This window comes from Cricetulus griseus, chromosome 2 (genome assembly GCF_003668045.3).
Source record: "Cricetulus griseus strain 17A/GY chromosome 2, alternate assembly CriGri-PICRH-1.0, whole genome shotgun sequence".
Lineage (NCBI taxonomy): Eukaryota > Metazoa > Chordata > Mammalia > Rodentia > Cricetidae > Cricetulus > Cricetulus griseus.
The window spans coordinates 8507076-8527695 of record NC_048595.1 but is presented as its reverse complement, the minus strand read 5'-3'; the positions used below and the strand labels follow the sequence as shown (position 1 = coordinate 8527695).

At 49.3% G+C, this 20620-nt stretch overlaps 1 protein-coding gene and 1 pseudogene across 1 annotated transcript; both read left to right on the top strand.

Annotated features, from left to right (window-relative positions):
* Positions 1-1916: 1916 nt before the first annotated feature.
* On the top strand, positions 1917-8232 carry Kiaa2013 (KIAA2013 ortholog). The gene is given in 4 exon segments (XM_027398177.2): positions 1917-2162; positions 2164-3119; positions 5555-6408; positions 7515-8232. Coding segments are annotated over 4 exon segments (1902 nt in total). The 5' UTR covers positions 1917-2088; the 3' UTR covers positions 7533-8232.
* A 4711-nt stretch (positions 8233-12943) lies between these two features.
* Positions 12944-14038, top strand: LOC100761344 (annotated as a pseudogene).
* The last annotated feature ends 6582 nt before the right edge of the window (positions 14039-20620 follow it).

Sequence of the window (20620 nt, the reverse complement as noted above, 5' to 3'; positions counted from 1 at the left end):
TGTGTGTGTGTGTGTGTGTGTGTGTGTATGTGCCTGTGTGCATCTCCATTTCCTTTGTTGGCCTGAGGAGGAGCCACAGTTCCAGTGAAATGACCACACTTTGAGTTGTCTGATGGGTTGTCATTTCCCACTGGCACTAGCCCCAATACTAGAGTTTTCTCAACTTCTTTAAAACAAATAACATGCAAACATACACCTTATGCTACAATTTCTAGCTAAGAAAAAAATAAATGTATTTAACCATTTCTAACAAAATCAATGAGCTCTAGGTTCAGCGACTCTGTTTCAAATATCAGCATGGAGGACAGGCAAGATGGCTCAGTGGGTAAAGGTGCTTGCTTCAAAAGCCTGGCAACCTGAACACGACGCCTGAAACTCATGTAAAGAACAAAGAAAGAACTGACCTCCCAGAATTGTTCTCAGACCGTGTGAGGTACGAGTATCCAAACACACATATATCATGCTCACATGCACATGCAATAATAATAGATTTTTTGAAAATTAAAAAGAGGGGTTGGATGCTGGGTGTTGGTGGTGCAACACCTTTAATCCCAACTCTTGGGAGGCAGAGGCAGGTGGCTCTCTGTGAGGCCAGCCTGGTCTGCAGAGCGAGTTCCAGGACAGGCACCAAAATAAAACAGAGAAACCCTGTCTTAGAAACCTGCCCCCCCAAAAAAAAGAGGGGTTGGAGAAATGGTTTGGTGGTTAAGAGGTTTGCACCCCGTATCAGGCAGCTCACATGTGCCTGTAACTCCAACTCCAGGGAATCCACACCATCTACATCATCTTCTGACTTGGGCATACCACACTATGCATATGGAGGTCAGAAGCCAACTTGCAGGAGTCTGTTTTCTCCTTCCACCATTGTAGGTCCTGGGTACAGAACTCAGGTCATCACACTTGGTGGCCATCCTGCACACTTTCAATCCTAGAGACTAGGGATGCTAAGAAAAGAAGATCCCTTGGGCCCAGGAATTGTTTGAAGTCCAACCTGGACAACACAAGAGAGATCCTGTCTCAAAGATAAATGAACAAAAATAATAAAATACAATCAAAACAGGATGAGCATTCCTCCAGTGGGACACTGGCTCACAACTTCAGCAAACATTTTCTGTCTGCTTACAGTCCATTAGAAGACACCTCAAATGACCGTTTAATTGTCAACTGTGAATTTGCAACTGCCTGTCTGGCTCTGGATTGCTCAGAATCCAAAGTGGGAACAATCAGCCCATTGTCTGCCCAGAATCCAAAGTGGAAACAATCGCCCATTGTCTGCCAGAGTGCTCCAGCTGATTTTTCCCCCCAGACAGATGCTACAGGCCTTGTCAAAGTATGAGATAGTGTTATTTAATGAGTTAAAACTCAGAATTGACTTCAAGAAAACGACTTGGTATGCTCATGAAACAGGCAGTCCTGGGCTGGATTTATGTCCCACTCTGGTGTACTCGCAGCCAGGCAGATTTGAAAATGTCAACAAAATATTTCCGAGGAAATCATCTTTTATCGACTACTCTTCCCCTCCTCCCTCCACTTCTTTATTCCTCTCTGCCTCCTTCCCTCCCTCCCTCCCTTCCATTTACCCGTGCGTGCGTCTTTTCTTTATCCAGTTAGGAACAGTTTTACAGAAACAGTACGTTTTTATTTCTTAACTTAAGGGCTGTTTAAACCATCAGCAGCAAACGAGGCGCAACACATGCTGGGTTTGGCTTGCTCTGTGATTTTCTTTTCTTTTTTTTTCTTTCCTTCTTTTTTTAAACAGATTTGGACGCCTGCCCACCCCTCTGCTCTCCCGAAGCCTTCCCTTTCCCGCGCCCCGCCCCGCCCCAGGCCCCGCCCAGACCACGCCCCGCGGGGACGCCCCCTGGCCCCCAAATCCCGCCCCCGCCCGGCCACTTTCCCATCCGTCGCAAAAGACTCGGCGACGCTTTACGGCTGGCGGCGTTTGACGGCTGGGAAGCAACGGAGAAGAAGGAGGAAGCGGTGGCGGTGGCTACCGGGACGGCTGCGGCGGGCGTCGAGGTGGGCGCGGCGACGCCGGCCAGGGAGTGAGCGGCGGCGGGCGGGCGGGCGGGCTGGGCGGCGGGCCCGATGTGGCTGCAGCAGCGCCTGAAGGGGCTGCCGGGGCTGCTGTCGAGCAGCTGGGCCCGCCGCCTCCTCTGCCTCTCGCCTGCTGCTGCTGCTCCTGTGGTTCGCGAGCTCCGGAGCGCGGCGGGCGGCGGGCGGCCTGCGCTTGCCGTCCTGGGCCCGCAGCGAGCCGGGCGCCGCCGAGCCGTCCGCCTGCCTGGAGGCGGCCACCCGCGCCTGGCGCGGCCTGCGCGATCGCGGCGAGGCGGTGCCCCTGGGCCCCGGGGTGCCAGCCCTGGTGGCCAACGGCTTTCTGGCTCTGGACGCCGCCTACAACCGGCTGTGGGTGACGCCCGGGGAGCGGGAGCCTGCCGTGACGCCGGACTTCGTGCCCTTCGTGCAGCTGCGCCCGCTGAATGTGCTGGCGGAGGCCGGGGAGGCCGTGCTGCTGCTGCGGGAGGGCCTGCTGCGCCGAGTGCGCTGCCTGCAGCTGGGGACCCCGGGCTCGGGCCCCGCCGCTGGCGTCGCCGGGCCCGCCTCGGCCTCCGGGCTCTCGGCGGGCGCGGGCCGTGACTGCGTGCTGCTGCAGGAGGACTTCCTGGCTCACCGAGGCCAACCCCATGTCTATGTGCAGCGCATCCAGATCAACAACCCCACGGAGCGGGTGGCCGCGCTGCAGACTGTGGGGCCCACCGCGGGCCCAATCCCCAAGGCCTTCGCCAGCACTCTGGAGAAGGTCGGAGATCATCAGTTTCTCCTCTACTCGGGCCGGTCCACGCCCCTCCCGTCGGGGCTCGTGCACCTGGTGGTGGTGGCCTCTAAGAAGTTAGTGAACCGGCTCCAAGTGGCTCCCAAGACGCAGCTGGATGAGACGGTGCTGTGGGTGGTGCACGTGTCTGGTCCCATCCACCCCCAGGTGCTCAAAAGCAAAGGAACCAAGGAGCTCAAGGCGCTGCAGGACTTGGCAAGGAAGGAGATGCTGGAACTGTTGGAGATGCCCGCCTCGGAGCTGCTGCAAGATCACCAGCGCCTCTGGGCCCAGCTGTTCAGCCCGGGTGAGGCTTTGGTGGGGGCTGGGTGCACAGTCTCCGCTCTGCCCCAGTGAGCATGCATCCACTTTAGAAATGTTCTCCATGCCCTGCAGCGGTCACACCGAGGGTTGGAACTTTGGCATAATGTTAAGGTCGAATCTGTTTTGACCACTTTGAAGCTGGATGACCTTGGCTCTGTGGGCTTCTTAGCTTTCTGAGCCTTAACAGGAAGTTTTACGGGGTTTTCATGAAGATCTGAGTGTCAAGGTTCACTTTTATTGTTTGTTCTTGGCTTTGAGGCCTGACCTGAACAGGTGGAGGGTGTTGTTCTGTGTGGGAAGGGAGTCCATTTGTAAAGAATAAACCATCAGGGAGACACCTCCCACCCCCCAGACACTCTGCTTTGGCCACCACAACCTGCCTGGGTCTGGCCTTGGCTTTTGACGTTTGAAATCCATTTTGCCATTGTGGCTGCAGCTATTTTACCAGAACGCAGGAGGCTTCTTCTTCCAGTGGGTTGGAATGTGTATGCTAAATGAAAACTTTCTTTTCTTTTCTTTTTAAAATATCTTTTATTTGTTCTTTGCAAATGAAAACCTTTCCTGTTAACTGTTAAAGAAAATGCAATCCTCAGCACTCTGGAGGCAGATGCAGGTGGACCTCTGTGAGTTCAAGGCCAGCCTGGTCTATAGAGTGAGTTCCAGGACAGCCAAGGCTACACAGAGAAACCTGTGGGGGTGGAGGGATTGCAATCCAACATACTGAGTTTTGCATTCCAGGGTTAGTTATCAGCACTCATGTGTGGTTGGTTGTACAGAGGGAGTTTAGTTCTGTCAACAGGTGCTTTTTCCATAGGCTGTGGGACACATGAGCAAAAAACTGAGTACTGTTTGCCTTAGTCTTGTTGGGAGGAAGACAGGAGCGTGAACGTTCCTGTCTTTTAAGTGAGACAACTCTTAGAATGCAGAGTGCTGTGGAGAAGAGAGTAGTGGGTGCTGGTGAGAGTGCAGGGTGGGAGGCCCTGCTGCTCAGCACCCCGGATGCAGCACCAGCTAGTTAGGCCTGAGTCATGTGACAGGGAAGTGGGCATTCCGCCAGGAGACTGCCCTAAACAGGAGCAGATCAAGCCTGGTGATGAGCAGGAACAGGGTGGTGTGAGCCTGAAGCCTTGAGGAGAAGGACAGGGAGTGAGGGGGCATGGACACAGGTAAGTGGTTCCTGGGGAGCCCAGGGGAAGGAGGAGACACCTGGGTTGGGGCATGGAGATGGAAGTGGTGGACCTTGATATTTGGGAGGTAGCAATGTTGGACCATGGTCTGGCTGTGGGAAGTGAGACCTGATTTGGAGAAAATAGGGGAAGCCCTGGTTGGAGGTGAAAGTTCATTCTAGGTCAGTTGTGCCTGTCAGACATCCAGGTGGAGATGCTGAGTGGGGTGATTAGCCCTTTGAGTCTAGATTAGAAGCCCTGTCATTTAAAGCCACAGCACTAAACCAGATTAAGGTACTTTCAGTCTATAATCTCAGCACTTAGGGAGTGTGAGGCAGGAGGATGTCGAGTTCAAGGTCAGCCTGTGCCTCCAAAAGAAGAAAAATCAAATATTAAAATAGCTATAATAGGGACTGTTGAAATAGCTCAGTGAGTAAGAGCACTTGCTGCTGTTCTGGAGGACCTGGGTTTAATTCCTGGCATCCATTTGGTGGCTCACAATGGACTATGACTCCAGTTTCAAGGGATCAGGGTCATCTTCTGGCCTCCAAGGGCTCCGAGTGTATATTATGCACACATGCATTTATACATATATAAAATAATTTCTTAAGCTACAGTTACTGGAGAGAGTGATAGAAGAACCATCCAGTATTGGCTAGGCACAAATGACTCTGGTTGGGGCTTTTAGACCATAGAATTTAGACAAGACCTGACTCAGTGTATGTTGTTCTCGGCTCTGGCAGGAGGTCCCATGAACCCTAGCTGATCTCGTTAGATGTCTTATTACTTAACTCTTCATCATTATGACAAAAGCAACTTACTGAAGCAAGTTTAGTTTGGCTTGTAGTTCAAAGAGGCGCAGCCCATGAGAGTGGGAGAGACATAGGAGCAGGAGGTCACACAGCATCTGCAAGTCAGGAAGTAGGGAGAGATGGGTGCTGGTATCAGCCTGCTGTTTCCTGTACTCAGTCCTGAACCCCAGCCCCGGGTGTAGCACCACTGACATGTAAGGATCTTCCCACCTCAACCTGCTGTAGAAACTCTTCCATAGATGTGCCCATGTGTTTGCTTCTGTGATAGTTGAATGAAGATTTGCCATCTGTGAAGTCAGGATGGTGCTGCCATACCCAGGGCACGAAACTGCTGTCCTTTATGACTGGACCCAGAGCTCCACCTCTGTAGCCCTGGCCCTCCGTTTCCTCTGCCTCCAGCCAGGCCTTCTTCCCTAATGTGCAGCCTTTGGGTGTTGCAGGTGTGGAGATGAAGAAGATCACAGATGCCCACACGCCGTCCGGCCTGACCGTGAACTTGACGCTGTACTACATGCTCTCCTGCTCACCGGCCCCCCTGCTTAGCCCTTCTCTGAGCCACAGGGAACGAGAGCAAATGGAAGCAACGCTCAACTATGAAGACCACTGTTTCAGTGGCCATGCCACCATGCATGCTGAGAACCTGTGGCCAGGCCAGGTCTCCTCAGTGCAGCAGATCCTGCAGCTGGCTGACCTGTGGAAGCTGACCCTCCAGAAGCGAGGCTGCAAGGGGCTGGTGAAGGTTGGCGCTCCGGGAATCCTGCAAGGCATGGTGCTCAGCTTCGGCGGGCTCCAGTTCACAGAGAACCACCTGCAGTTCCAGGCCGACCCCGAGGTGCTCCACAACAGCTATGCACTGCACGGAATCCGCTACAAGAACGACCACATCAACCTGGCTGTGCTGGTGGATGCCGAGGGCAAGCCCTACCTGCACGTGTCTGTGGAGTCCCGAGGCCAACCTGTGAAGATCTACGCCTGTGAGGCAGGCTGCCTCCATGACCCTGTGGACCTGACCTCAGAGCCTGGGGGCCATACCTTCTCTGTCATGGTGACACAGCCCATTACACCACTGCTGTACATCTCCACTGACCTCACACACCTGCAGGACCTGCGGCACACGCTGCACCTGAAGGCCATCCTGGCCCACGACGAGCACATGGCCCAGCAGGACCCCGGCCTGCCCTTCCTCTTCTGGTTCAGCGTGGCCTCCCTGATCACTCTCTTCCACCTGTTCCTCTTCAAGCTCATCTACAATGAGTACTGCGGGCCTGGAGCCAAGCCCCTCTTCAGGAGCAAGGTAGGCCACCTCTACTCCTAAAGTCCCATGCTTCTGCCATTCTCAGCCATGTCCAAAAAGGGTATCCTGGCCAGGGGACAGCCTAGGCAATAGTGGGATGTCCTTCAAACCAGCGCCCACAGCTCTCAGTGTCAAAGAGAGGAGTCTGTTTTGACAGCAGGCTAGTTACGGTAGTGTACTCCTGTTATCCCCGCATTGAAGATGTTAAAGCAGTAAAGTTGTGAGCTTGAGAACAAAAACCCCAAACCATTGCCCTTAAAAGTCAGGCTCGCAGTGCCGATCTGGGCGATGCAGTTATTTTGTCAGCCCACAGCAGCAGGAGAGCCAGGCCCATCTCTGCCCCTCTCCTCTCCCCAGGCCATAGTAGACCAGGTAGTAAATCTGTGCCCCAGCATTTAGGAAGCCCTGATCCCACACAGGAGATGGGCCAGTCCCTGCCACCAAGAAACTGGCACCTGGTTTCTGGTTTAAGGCCAGGCTTGCAGGGCAGGCAGAGCTTGGCTCTCAGGAGCAGGCAGCAGATGGAGGCGGGTCTGAGTTCCTCACGATGGGGAACCAGCGGAGACTTGGGTCGGAAACCAGTGTGGAGAAGGCCTTCCCAGTAGCCAGCTTTTGGCCTGCTGTGATAGAAAAGGTGGGTTCTGCAGCCTCTGGAGCCCGCAGGCTCTTTCCCCTACCGGCCACTGGCCTGCCCTAGCTCTTGCTTGGCACGTATGTTCTTACATGTTCAACGTACAATTGGGAAGACAAACTGCCTCCCTGAGGAGCTGCCCATGCCCCACACTGCCATGCCAGAGAGAGCCCCAGCCATAGTATTGCTAGCCTGGCCCTGGGCCAGGAGCTGTGTGTTTGGCTGGATCTAAGACATTGTCCTTGTGGTCTGCTCCCCTACCAGTGTGTGTACTTTTCTATTTTGAGATGGTCTCCTGTAGCCTAGACTGGCCTTGAACTTGCTATGTAGTAGCATTGAACTCTCCTCCTGCCTCTACTTCCCAAATGCTGGGATCATAGGTGTGTACCACCATGCCTGGCTTTTCCCCAGATGTTTCTGTGGCTGGGATGTGGCGGGTTGGTACTAAATAGTGACCTTTTGTTTCCTTGAGCAGGAAGATCCCAGTGTCTGAGTGAACCTCGAGTCCCACTCTCGGCCACCGTTTGCACAAGACACCCAGCACTGAGCATCCTGCTGCTGCATGAACAGGGAGCCTTTGGAAGCACCAACCCTTTGTGCCTTGTGGGGGACAGTGACTCAGAAGCGCTTGTGGGTACAAGAGTTTGCACTGGAGGGGAAAGAGGGCCGAGGACTTCTGTAAGATTTCCAGTCAATACAACACCCCGTAGGGAGAATACTTGAAGTTGAGCGCACTCCTCCCACTCCCCCCTTTTCATCCCAGGAAATAGATCCTCTTTAAAGACTTGCTGAGGGAAAATTGTGTTCTTTTCCTAATTTAATGTGTTCTTTCTTGAATGGATTTCTAATTTATTTTTGTTGAAGTTTTGCTGGGTGGCTTTTCATCCACCTTAGATCAGGACTGTTGGTGGCAACCACCGATCCCTGCCACCTGGTTGGCACCCGGAGGCCCCACACAGTCTGGAGGCTGGACCTGAGCTCCAGGCGGCCACCCTGCCTGGAGAAGGTGTGCGTCCCCTGCCCTCCGCTGGTTTGCACATTGCCTCTTCCTTACCTTGAGCCAGTGGGATCTGTCCTTTTGTACTTCGGGTCCCTGGGAAAGGTGTTTAACTTTCTAGTGATGGATGGTTGTTGGCTTTTGAAATACCAAAGCTTTTTTGTTCTTTTTAAAATAAATATCTTTTAAACTCTCATGACTGGCTTGTGTGTGCTGAACCCTTGGACACATTCATCACACCTTCCCCCACCACTAGATTTTTGGGGTGGTCTTCAGTTTTCTCATGTGGCTGTGGGCCGTGCTGCCACAGGGCCAGAGCATGTTTCCTGCTGTGTTGCAGCCTCCTCCTCCCTTACCCATCCTTGGGTCTGGACCCTCCAGCCCTGGGTTTCTCTGACTGGAGAGAAGGGGGGTGGGGGAGGCAGACAGTGAGGGGCCTTCTGCTCTTTGTGTGGAGAGAGAACTGTCTATTCCAGGGATGAGAAAGGGACTGAATGGGGGTAGCAACCCCCTCAGCTGGGGTCTGTCATCCTTGGGGTTTAGTGGTTTCCCTGACTTTGTGACTCACCAGAAAGCTGGCCTGCTTGCCCAGGATCTGTGTGTCTGGACCACAACAGCTGCTCAAGAGTAAACAAGGGATAGGGCTGTGTTGTGGGCAGCCCTGGTTTCTATTGCTTCAGTCCACAGCACTGGGAGGTGCAGAGACGTGGATAGAAGCCAGCTTGCCTCTTCCAGAGAGTAGGGACTGCAAAGTAAAGGGTGTTGTTTACATTGTGACAAACCCTGCAGTTTTATTAAACTGGAAGCTACTAGTAGCTAGGTGCAGTTTGCAGACCTGGAATCCCAGTCTTTACAAAGTGGCAGGAAACCCAGGAGTTCAAGGGCACTCCTGACTACACAGTGAGTTTGAGGCCAGCCCTGCAAACCTCATGACTTGAATTCAATCCCACAATGGATGGAGAGTACCATCTCTCACAGGTTCTCTGCTAATCCTCACATATGTACCATGCGTGGTTGCTGAGAACCATCACACACACGAGACACAAGAAAAATCTTAAATTGGCTCAAATAAACTAAGACCTGCAAACCACAGCTTTCATTTACAAACTCTTACACCAGGCAGGGTGGCATATGCCTGTAATTGCAGCACTGTGAGGATGCAGAGGCAGGAGAGTTGAAGCAAGATTGAAGCCAGCCTCTGCTACATAACAAGTACCAGGAGGTACCAGGCCAGCCAGGGCTACAGAGCCAGTCCCCAGACCCAAAGGCCTTTGCTGTATTAAGTATTTTCTGTCGGTGTGGCTTCATGTGGGAGGAGGTTGCTGGGAAGTTAAGATCTCAAATGCAAACCAGGTATGGTAGTGCACATCTGTAACCCTGGCACTCTGTAACAGATACTGGTATGGACAGTAGCTCACGGCCAGCGTGGGCTACGTAGCAAGATGGTCTTTAAACTCAATTGCAGCCTGGTGCACATAGCAAGTTCCAGGACAGCCAAGACTACATGGAAAGACCCAATTTCAAAAACAAACCTCCCTCAATTTCAGAGATGGGGAATTAAGCCCCAAGGAAAAATGCAAGTCCATGCAACTTCCTGGTGTCAGGCTGGAAGCAAACTGGTTGGGGCTTTCTCTCTGCCCTTCCTCCCCACAGCACCCCAATGGCTTCTTTGGGATGACTGGTGTGTTTGCAGTGCGCCTCTGAAGTGCTAAAAAGGGAGCTGCCTCACTGAAGGGTCTCTGTGGGCTTGGGTTTTTTTTTTAGTGTGTGTGTGTGTGTGTGTGTGTGTGTGTGTGTGTGTGTGTGTGTGTGTCTGTGTGTGTCTGTGTGTCTGTGTGTCTGTGTAAGAGAGAGACAGACAGACATGCAGACAGGCAGGCAGGGCACAGTGTTGTTTGATTTTCTTTCCTGCCAGGTCCTGCTGCCACTTTAGCCCCAAATAATCACACACAGACTTATATTAACTTATAAACTGTTGGCCAGTGGCTATGGCTTTTACTGGCTAACCCTGTCTTAACTATTAACCCATTTCTATTCACCTAAGTATTGCCATGAGGCTGTGGCTTACCCGTAATCCGGCATGTAACTTCTTGGACAGCATGGTGGCTCTTTTTGGCAGGCTCCCTCTGACTTTCCCAGAATTCTCTTCGTCTCCTAGCCCCGCCTATCTTCCTGCTTCTATCTGCTAATGGCCAAACTATTTTATTCACTAACCAATAAGAGAAACATACATACTGAAGGACATCCCCACATTAAGCACTGTGTACTTAATCAGTACAGGTGCAAATGGAGGCCGGACGAGGACATCGGATGCCCTCTCCATCACTCTTTCCTGTTCCTCTCAGGCAGTGTCTCTTCCTAACCCTGGGACTTGCATCTCAGGGAGAGTGGAAGCTAGCAAGCCCCTGTCTCTGCCACCCTAAGAGCTGGAGTTACCCGTGGCTTTATAGGAAACACCTGGCTTGTTACATGGGTGCTGGGGATCCAAACTCAAGTCCTCACCTTGCATGGCAAGTGCTTTCCCCACTGAGCCTTCTCCTTGGGCCTTTTTCTTTGTTTGTTTGAGACAGGTTTCATGTGGCCCAGCCTGGCCTTGGATTTGGTATGTAGCTAAGGATAGCTTTGGACTCAACTCCCAAATGCTGAGACAATAGACATGTGCCACTCTGCCTAGCATAGCTTGTGACTTTAAATTGTTTGTTTGTTTATTTTTGTTTTTCCAGACAGGGTTTTTCTCTGTGTAGCCCTAGCTGTCCTGGAACTAGCTCTTGTAGACCAGGCTGGTCTCGAACTCATAGAGATCTGCCTGCCTCTGCCTTCCGAGTGCTGAGATTAAAGGCGTGCGCCACCATCAAAGTCCAACCCCATTATTTTTAATCATGTATAGGTACCTATGTGTGGATATGTGTCTGTAAGTACAGATGCCCACAGAGACTAGAGGCATCTGAGTCCCTGGGGCTGGAGTTACTGCAGCTGTTACTCAGCTTGTATGGGTGCTGGGAATCAAACCTGGGTCCTCTGCAAAAGCAGTATATGCTTTCACCTGCTGAGCCATCTCTCCAAGCCCCGAGTTCTGTGTTTTGAGATGGTCTTTCAATGTAGCTAAGGCAGCCTGCCACTCATATATATACTTTTAATATAACTTTTAAGTTTAAATTAGAAACAATCTTATTTTACATATCAATTCCAGTTCTCTCTCCCTCCCATCCTTCTTTGCCCCCCACCAACGCCCCCATCCCAACCCCCATCCACTCCCCAGGGAGGGTGAGGCCTTCCATGAGGGAAATCATCAAAGTCTGTCATATCATTTGGGGCAGGGCCTAGGCCCTCACCCCTCCCACCCTCCCACCCCCCGCTCCCCATGTATCTAGGCTGAAAGAGTGTCCCTCTGTGGAGTGGGCTCCCAAAGTCCATTCTTGCACTAGGGATAAATTCTGTTCCACTCCAAGAGGCCCCATAGACTGCCCAGGCCTCCTAACTGTCACTCACATTCAGGGGTCTTGGTTCGGGCCTATGCTGGTTCCCCAGCTATCTGGCTGGGGTCCGTGAGTTCCCACTTGTTCACATCAGCTGTTTCTGTGAGTTTCACCAGCCTGGTCTTGACCCCTTTGCTCATCACTCCTCCCTCTCTGCAACTGGATTCCAGGAGTCTGGCTCAGTGTTTAGCTGTGGGTGACTGCTTCTGCTTCCATCAGCTACTGGATGAAGGCTCTAGGATGGCATTTAAGGTATCATCAATCTCATTATAGAGGAAGGGCATTTAAGGTAGCCTCTCCACTATTGCTTAGATTGTTAGTTGCAGTCGTCCTTGTGGATCTCTGGACATTTCCCTGGTGCCAGATTGAGCCTCCCACTCTTGACAGTCCTCTTGCCTCAGCCTCCCAAGTGCTGACTGACGGTAGCCATAACCCACTCTGCCTGAGTTTCCTCAGCATTAATTATAAAATGCACAACCCTTATCCAGGTGTCTAAGGCAGGCTCTGGACTGTCCCCATGATATGACTTCTGACTGCCGTCTGTCTTTGCTGCAGCCCTTGCTGGCTCCTCACACACAGCCCAGCTCCTCCCAACAGCTGCAAAATGGAAATGTCTCACCCACTGCATGGCTTCTTATACCCCATCCCTCACCCTGCAAGCCACCTTTGGTCCTTGTTATTACTGTGGCACAGGTGTAAGTAACTCCACAGCACCTGTTTTTTGAACTCTCATCTTCATATGTAACTCTGAAACCCTGTGAGGGGAACACTACTTGGGGGTGACATTTCACCCCTGAGAAATGTTGCGATGGAAAAGTACCAAGTGTTCATTGTCCTCTTCTGTTTCTGGGGGGTGCAGTTTCTCTCTCTCTCTCTCTCTCTCTCTCTCTCTCTCTCTCTCTCTCTCTCTCTCTCCAGAGGAGAAGAAGACCTCGAGTTGCCACCTCAACATGCCCATCCAGGGTAGAAATGGTGGGGCTACACCAGAAGACCCAGGGTTGATTTAGGTACAAGGAAAAGATTTATGTGCAACTCTGGAGTTGACAACCGAAGCTGGGGTTTGCCTACTCCACCATCAACCTCAGAGGAGGAAATCTGGCTCTGGTCCCAGTCCAGCGCCATGACAGGAGAGATGCTAATCACCTCTGTCTTGATCACTGTCATAGTTTTAGCCAATCTTCACAGTTCCCTCCAGAACCAAAGGAGGACAGCCCCTAACTCCAATCCCACCTGCGAAAGATTGAGACCAAAGAAAAAAGAGAGTGACTTGCGGAAGGTCACAGAGAAGTGGGTAAGAAAGCCTGGGCTAGCAGGCTCACGTTAATGATTGTCTTGCTCTTCCTAAGAAACACTATAAACCCTGACTCCTGGAGTGGCGCGCCTGCCATCCAACATCAGGCATGCAGCGCGGCGGGGGGCCCTCGGAGGCGCATGATGCTCCCAGCCAAGAGGCTGTGCGCTGTGCGTCATGCCGGCCATGGAGGGCGATCGCTGGGCCTTCTCCTGCGCCATCTGGCTGCCCAGACGAACCGAATGGCTGCTGGAACCGAATGGCTGCTGGCGCTGTGGTCGATCCAGCCCGAGGAGAAGGAACGCGTCGGCCAGTTCCTGTTTGCCAGCGACGCCAACGCGGCCCTGGCTGGTCGTCTGATGATAAGGAAGTTAGTTGCAGAGAAACCAAATATCCCTTGGAATCACATTCATCTGCAGAGAACTTCAAAAGGAAAGCCGGTTCTTGCCAAAGACTCGTTAAATCCCTATCCCAACTTCAACATCTCTCATCAAGGGGACTATGCAGTTCTTGCTGCAGAACCTGAGCTACAAATTGGCATTGATATAATGAAGACTAGTTTTCCAGATTGTGGTTCAATTCCAGAATTCTTTCATATTATGAAAAGAAAGTTTACCAACAAGGAGTGGGAAACAATCAGAAGTTTTAATGACGAATGGGCTCAACTGGATATGTTTTACCATCATTGGGCACTGAAAGGAAGCTTTTTATAAAAGCCATTGGTTTTGGTTTGGGATTTGAAATGCATCGACTTGAATTTGATATATCTCCATTAAACTTGGATATAGGCCAGGTTTATAAGGAAACACTTTGTTCTTGGATGGGGAAGAAGAAAAAGAATGGGCTTTTGAGGAAAGCAAAATAGATGAGCACCATTTTGTTGCAGTGGCTCTCAGCAAACCTGATGGATCTAGACATCACAGTGTTTCACATCATGGTGATTCTAAACCATCCCAGAGGCAATTCATCATTCTTAACTTCAATGATTTGATAGCATTGATAGCATCGGCTGTTCCTATGACACCCGAGGATCCTTCATCTTGGGACTGTTTTTGCTTCACAGAAGAAATTCTTATAGGAAATGGTACCAAGTCATGATAGAAATCCTGAGTAAAGAAAAGGGGGCAGTCTTCTGTGTTCACTAAAATAAAATGCTGGATGTGGTCAAATTTTATCAAAACATTTTTAAAGACCCAAATGCTTTTAAAGAGCAGATTTCCAGTTCAGTGGCTCCTTTGAATATTTTTACTTCTTACTGTCCAGAATTGTAGTTGATAGAAATGATGACATATACAAAGGTTGTTTGTTTAAACCCTTTGAACCAGTCATTCCATTTCTAAAACCTGTCTGCAAGATACAATTAAACAGGTCTCTCAAAATGCCAGTTTTCACTGTACTATTGTGTACACTAAAGACACAATTGGAAGACAGATCTTCCAATGATAAATGTGATTTATAGAAAGAAAAAAAGTGTAAACTTGCTGAAGGCAAGCATTTTCACAGAACTACCGTAAGACTTGAGTTACCATTCCAGAAACTTTTGTTGCAAATGAATCCATATTAACATTTTTAAAAAAGATTTTTATTTATTTATTATGTATATAGTCTATACAGTCTTCTGCCTGCATGCCAGCAGAGGGTACCGGATCTCATTCAAGGTGCTTGTGAGCCACTATGTGGTCGCTGAGAATTGAACTCAGAACCTTTGGAAGAACAGTCAATGCTTTTAACTGCTGAGCCATCTCTCCAGCCCCATATTAACTTTTTTTTAATGAGAGTCATGTGTTTTGTAATTTTAAGAAAATACATCTGCTCTTCGTAACTGTTCTTGTTGGGTAGACTTAGTGGTTCTAAGATATTGTCTTTTATGATGTCTGTGTGGCACATAGTATAAGGGTTAAGTTGTCATTAGCATTTCAGTACTCATTTTGCTTTAGCTGCAGTAACATAAACTGCTGCTGGAGCTTCCAGGTTTATATCTTTATAAAGCTGTGACGTTTGTTTTATCAGTGTTGAATAACCCCCCAAAGATTCCCCCACTAAGATGTCTGACATTTTTTACCACTGTCAAAAATAGACTATTGAAAGGCAAAGCTAGGCCTGGCTTGGGAGAAATTCATTGAGGTAACATTACTGGGCTTGAGGGAGCTGTATCATAGTGTACACATTTCCTTGTTAGCAGTTTTATTATTATTATTATTATTATTATTATTATTATTATTATTTTTGATTTTTCGAGACAGGGTTTCTCTGTGGCTTTGGAGGCTGTCCTGCAACTAGCTCTTGTATAGACCAGGCTGGTCTCAAACTCACAGAGATCCACCTGCCTCTGCCTCCAGAGTGCTGGGATTAAAGGTGTGCGCCACCAACGCCCGGCTGTTAGTTTTAATTGTGTCTTTAGTGTAAGCAGTAGTACAGTGAAAACTGGCATTTTGAGAGACGTGCTTAATGGTATCTTGCAGACAGGTTTTAGAAATGGAATGACTGGTTCAAAGGGTTTAAACAAACAACCTTGGTATATGTTATCATATTTCTCTTGAAAAACTGCAGTTTATACTTTAGTCGTGTGTGAACACCACCATCTTTGTACCCTCTGGTCAACTGTAGGTATTGCCTTGCTATTATCTGAAGATTGGATAGCTTTTTTGTTGTTCTTTCCTTCTATTGGTTCATATAACTGAAAGTGATGCCATATTTTAAGCTTGCATTTTTCCACAACAAATGAGGTCGATTATGCCATTGTTACTGGTTATTTGTATTTCCTTTATATGAACCTCTTGTTCATCTTACCTGACTCCTGGACGCCTCCAGGAACCACAGGAGTCAACCTGACCACTGAGGTGAAGGGTTAGCAAACAGGACTGGCAAGTGGGAGGGAGGGAGAGGGAGAGACAGACAGACAGACAGAGACAGAAAGAGGAGAGAGAGCGGGGAAAGGAGAGGGAGGGGGAGAGGAGGCTGTGGCTTCTCAGAATGAAACTTTCTGAGGGCACTAGGCAGCACTCCCAGGGAGCTGTGTGTGGAGTCGGGCATGGGTCCCAATTCAGCTCTGTCATATGGGGTCCTCATACCTGTGACCTCACACAGGTCCCTTAAACTTTCACACTCTACATCCCCACCTGTCAAATGGGCCTAAAGCGTCTTCCACTTCACAGAATGCCTGGGAAGTGTGCTCTACCCACTGCCATGCAGGTCAGCACTTCTTTACCCGAAGTCCAAGGACAGAACCCAGGAGTTCTATGAACTCAGATCCGAAACCATCTTTTGTTTTATTTATTAACTTCAAACTGCAATTTAACATTTCCCCCTTAGCTGGGCGGTGGTGGTGCACGCTTTATCCCAGCACTTGGGAGGCAGAGGCAGGCGGATCTCTGTGAGTTCGAGGCCAGCCTGGTCTACAGAGTGAGTTCCAGGACAGCCTCCAAAGCCACACAGGGAAACCCTGTCTCTGAAAAAATAAATTCCTCTTTTGTTACTACTCTTATTTTTGAGACAGGATTCCATGTGTCCTAGGTTGGTTACAAACTCGCTATGTAGCAAAAGGTGACCTTGAAGTAAACAATTGTTTTACTATTTTTATTTTATGTATATGTGTGTGGAGCTGGGTGTATGTTTGAGCACACGCATGCAGGGACCTGCAGAGGCCAGAGAGGACATTGGTCCCCTGGCACTGGAGTTAACAGGCAGTTACAGCCAACCCAGAGCTCAGTCCAAAGGGGCTCAAGAAGTCCAAAGGGCATCTTGTGTGTAAGCACTCTGCCAACCAAGCTACATCTCCAGTCCTAAATGGGAATGTTTTTCTTTTGTTTAACTTTCTCGCCGGGCGTTGGTGGCGCACGCCTTTAATCCCAGCACTCAGGAGGCAGAGGCAGGTGGATCGATGTGAGTTGGAGGCCAGCCTGGTCTCCAGAGCGAGTGCCAGGATAGGCTCCAAAGCTACAGAGAAACCCTGTCTGGAAAAAAATAAATAAATAAATAAATAAACTTTCTCTCCCCTTCTGTGGTGGTTTGAATGAGACTGTCCCTCATGGGGCTCAGATGTTTGAATATTGGATCTCTGGTTGATGGCATTTTTTTTTTTTTTTTTTTTTTTTGGTTTAGGAGGGAATGAGTCACTGGAGGTGGTCTTTGAGATGTGAGTCCCCAGCGACTGCTCCAGTCACAAGGTCTGGCTGTCATGATTCCTGCCATGACAGATTTTTATCCCAATAGAAAAGTAGCTATAGAGCCAGACATGGTTGACTTTTTCTCCAGTATTCAACTTTTCCCTCACAGAATTTTCCATTGACTGTCGGGCTTATGACTTTCCCAATAAACACTACCTTTCCAGCTCTCCATGCAACTCTGAGATCACAGGACTAAACTCTAGACAATGACATCTATTAGAAGCTCGATTCCTCTTGTTTCTGTGGTTGTTTGTTTTTCTCTTGAGTTTTAAAAAATACCTTATTTTTATGTGGTGTGTGTGTGTGTGTGTGTGTGTGTGTGTGTGTGTGTGTGTGTGTGTAGGTGAGCATGGAGACCAGGAAGGGTATTGGATTGATCCCCTGAATCTGAAGTGACAGGCAACTGAAAGTCACCTGACATGGGTGCTGGGAACCAAACTCCAGCCCTCTGAAAGTGCTCTTAACCACTGAACGATTCCTCCAGCCCTGAAGAATTATTCCCTGAGAGCTAGTGACTTCTACTTTTTCTTAGACAACTCTAAAATGGAATTCTTTAAAATTCTCTCTCTCTCTCTCTCTCTCTCTCTCTCTCTCTCTCTCTCTCTCTCTCTGTGTGTGTGTGTGTGTGTGTGTGTGTGTGTGTGTGTGTGTGTGTGTGTGTGTGTGTGTTGGCCTCCTTGCAGGAGTTGGTTCTCTCCTTCCACCATGTGTTCCTGGGGATCAGACTCAGGTCATCAGGCTCAGTGATAAGCAGCACCTTACTTGTCCTTGTCACTGTTGGGGCGTTAGGGGGTGGGGTTTAGTTTTGAGGCAGTCTTATAGTTTATGCTCTTCTCAAACTATGCCAATCTCCTACATCTCCTCCTGAGTGCCGGGATTACAAGTGTCAGCTACCACGGCTAGCTCAACAGTTTTGTTCATTTATTTGAGACAAAGTCTTACACTAAAATCCAGGCTGTCCTCAAAGGCATGGTGATCCTCCTGCCTCAACCTCTCAAGTACTGGGATGAACCATCACACCCACCTGAACGGTTGTTTTTATAGAAGAAAGAGAACATTCGTACTGACAATGGAGGGAAAGAGAGAAAAGGAGACGTGCAAACCAGAGAACTCACATCAGAGTCGAGAGGGCTGAGGGCTTGGAGAAGAAGGTAGAGGACCAGATAGAGAGGATGACACCCCCGGGTCCTTGGGGACAGCAGTCTTGCAGTTACTGGGGAGGCAGGAGATGCCTCCACCCTGGGACACTGTGCCTGTCTTTCCAGATTTCTTTCCCACGACTGCTGGTTAGCTCTCCTCCCTCTATTCCCACCTGAGTTTCTGCCAGATGCGGGCCATTGAAGGGACACTTCACAGCCAGTTCTCTATTGAGAGGGAAAAGGTGGGAGAGCAGGAAGAACAATTTCCCAGGAATATTTGAAAGGAAAAGTCAAGAACTCTGAAATGTGGCCGAGGGTGGGAACAGAACAGCTCTTTGAAAAACAGTGCGAGTCAGAGTCTGGGCATAAGACATGGAGACACACGGTGACCAAATGAGCCATCCTGTAGGCCAAGGATGGTGGCATGTGCCTTTAATCCAGTGCTTAGAAGGTAGCAGCAGGAAGACCTGTGAATTTGAGGTCAGCCTAGCAAAAACAAATAAAACAAAAATGTCCTCTAATGTGTACTCAAAGAAGCACCCAGAATGCACTAGAGACAATTTTGTGGGCAGAAAGCAGTATTTAAACATGTAAGGCTGAGGGTAGAGATGCTGTTCCCACTGAGCAGCTGGAACAAATCCTGCCAAGAGGTAGCTCCATGTAAGGCGTGGGTATCCCAGATCTGGGAGCTGAGCATGTTGTAAACAGTGGTTTTCAGCACCTCGGACAGAACCCGATCTCCCACCCAGGGCATCCTTCAAACTGTCCTCATCTGGAACACGCTAGACATGGTCAAACAGTGGGCCACATGCTTAGCCTCAGACACTGTATATAAATGACTATGACAGGCTCATAAGCCTGCATGGGGAACTGTTAAGATGGGGTCACTGGCTACACATGAGCCAGGATAGCTCCCAGAGAGAAGTATTTCAAAGGCGTCCTGTTTCTATGTAGGATGGGATCTCTAAGTGCCAATAAGGCTCACTCATTGATTCCAGATACACATTCCCATTGTAGGGTCTCCTCTCTCAGGAGTGGGTAGCATGGGTTTCCCCTTCTTCAATGGTGAAGGGACTAGGGAAACATTCTAGCTCCTTGAGAGTAGGTGCTCCAGTGTCCAAAGGACACCCCAGTATGCTTCAGGTGACCAGTCCAAGCCCAGACTCTAACCCTTCCAGGACACCCAGTGTTTGGTCAGCAAGTTGAAATAGGTAGCCAGGGATGCCCCAGAGGGCGGGCTAGAAGCTGCCGCAGTGAAATGGACTGAGAGTGGAGAGGTGTAGGAGTTCCCTTTGATATTGAGAAAAAGAAGCAAGCATCCCCACCTCAATGTGAGACACAGCCCAACCGTTGGCTGTGGGCAGGAAGGAGTGCCACTATTTACAGACACCACAGTTCTAGTAAGAGGACCCCTGTTAATTGTGGCTCAAGAAGAAAAGAGGATAATTTAGCACCTGCTCCTGAAAAATGTTATGTAACCCCAGGTGTGGCTGGATCCAGGGTCTCAAATGCTGTCTTTGGGAATGCTGCCTCTCTCCATCTCAAGGATATACTTTCACTTTACAGGTCCCTCCACAGGAGAAGAAAATGCCCTCCAGAGCATCTTGGCTCCCACATGTCCCAGAGGAAGTCAGAAAACGTGTTGCTGTGGTGTGGATAGGGCCACATACTTAAACCACAGAGTTTGGAGCTAGCGGGGGAGGGGGGTCCTTGGAGGAAAAGCAAAGTGTAGTTTTCTTTCTTTCTTTCTTTCTTTCTTTCCTTCTTTCTTTCTTTCTTTCTTTCTTTGGAGCTAGCGGGGGAGGGGGGTCCTTGGAGGAAAAGCAAAGTGTAGTTTTCTTTCTTTCTTTCTTTCTTTCTTTCCTTCTTTCTTTCTTTTCTTTTTTAAAGATTTATTTATTTATTTATTTATTTATTTATTATGTATACAGTGTACCCAGGCCAGAAGAGGGCACCAGATCTCATTACAGACGGTTGTGAACCGTCATGTGGCTGCTGGGAATTGAACTCAGGACCTCTGGAAGAACAACCAGTGCTCTTAACCACTGAGCCATCTCTCCAGCCCGTAGTTTTCTTTTTTAATGATTTATCTTTATTTTATGTATATGAGTGTTTTACCTGCAGGTATGCCATGTACCACATACATGCCTGGTACCTGCGGAGTCCAGAAAGGATGTCAGATCCTGGAACTGGGGTTATGGGTGGTTATAAAGCCATACTGTGGGTGCAGGGAACTGAACCTGAGTCTTTTGTAGGAAGTAGAAAGCCTCTTGTCATACGAAGTCAGGGGACTGTACTTGGTTACTTGGTGGTCTCTAGTTTGTTAGTTTAGTTGTTAACTAAATTAACTCGACACAATCTGAATCATTTGGGAAAGAGTCTCAGTGAGGAATTGTCTAAATCAGGCTGGCCTGTGGGCGTGTCTGTAGGGGACAGTCTTTTTTTTTTTTTCTTATAAAGGAAAACATTTAATTGGGGTGGCTTACATTTTCAGAGATTTAATCCATTATCA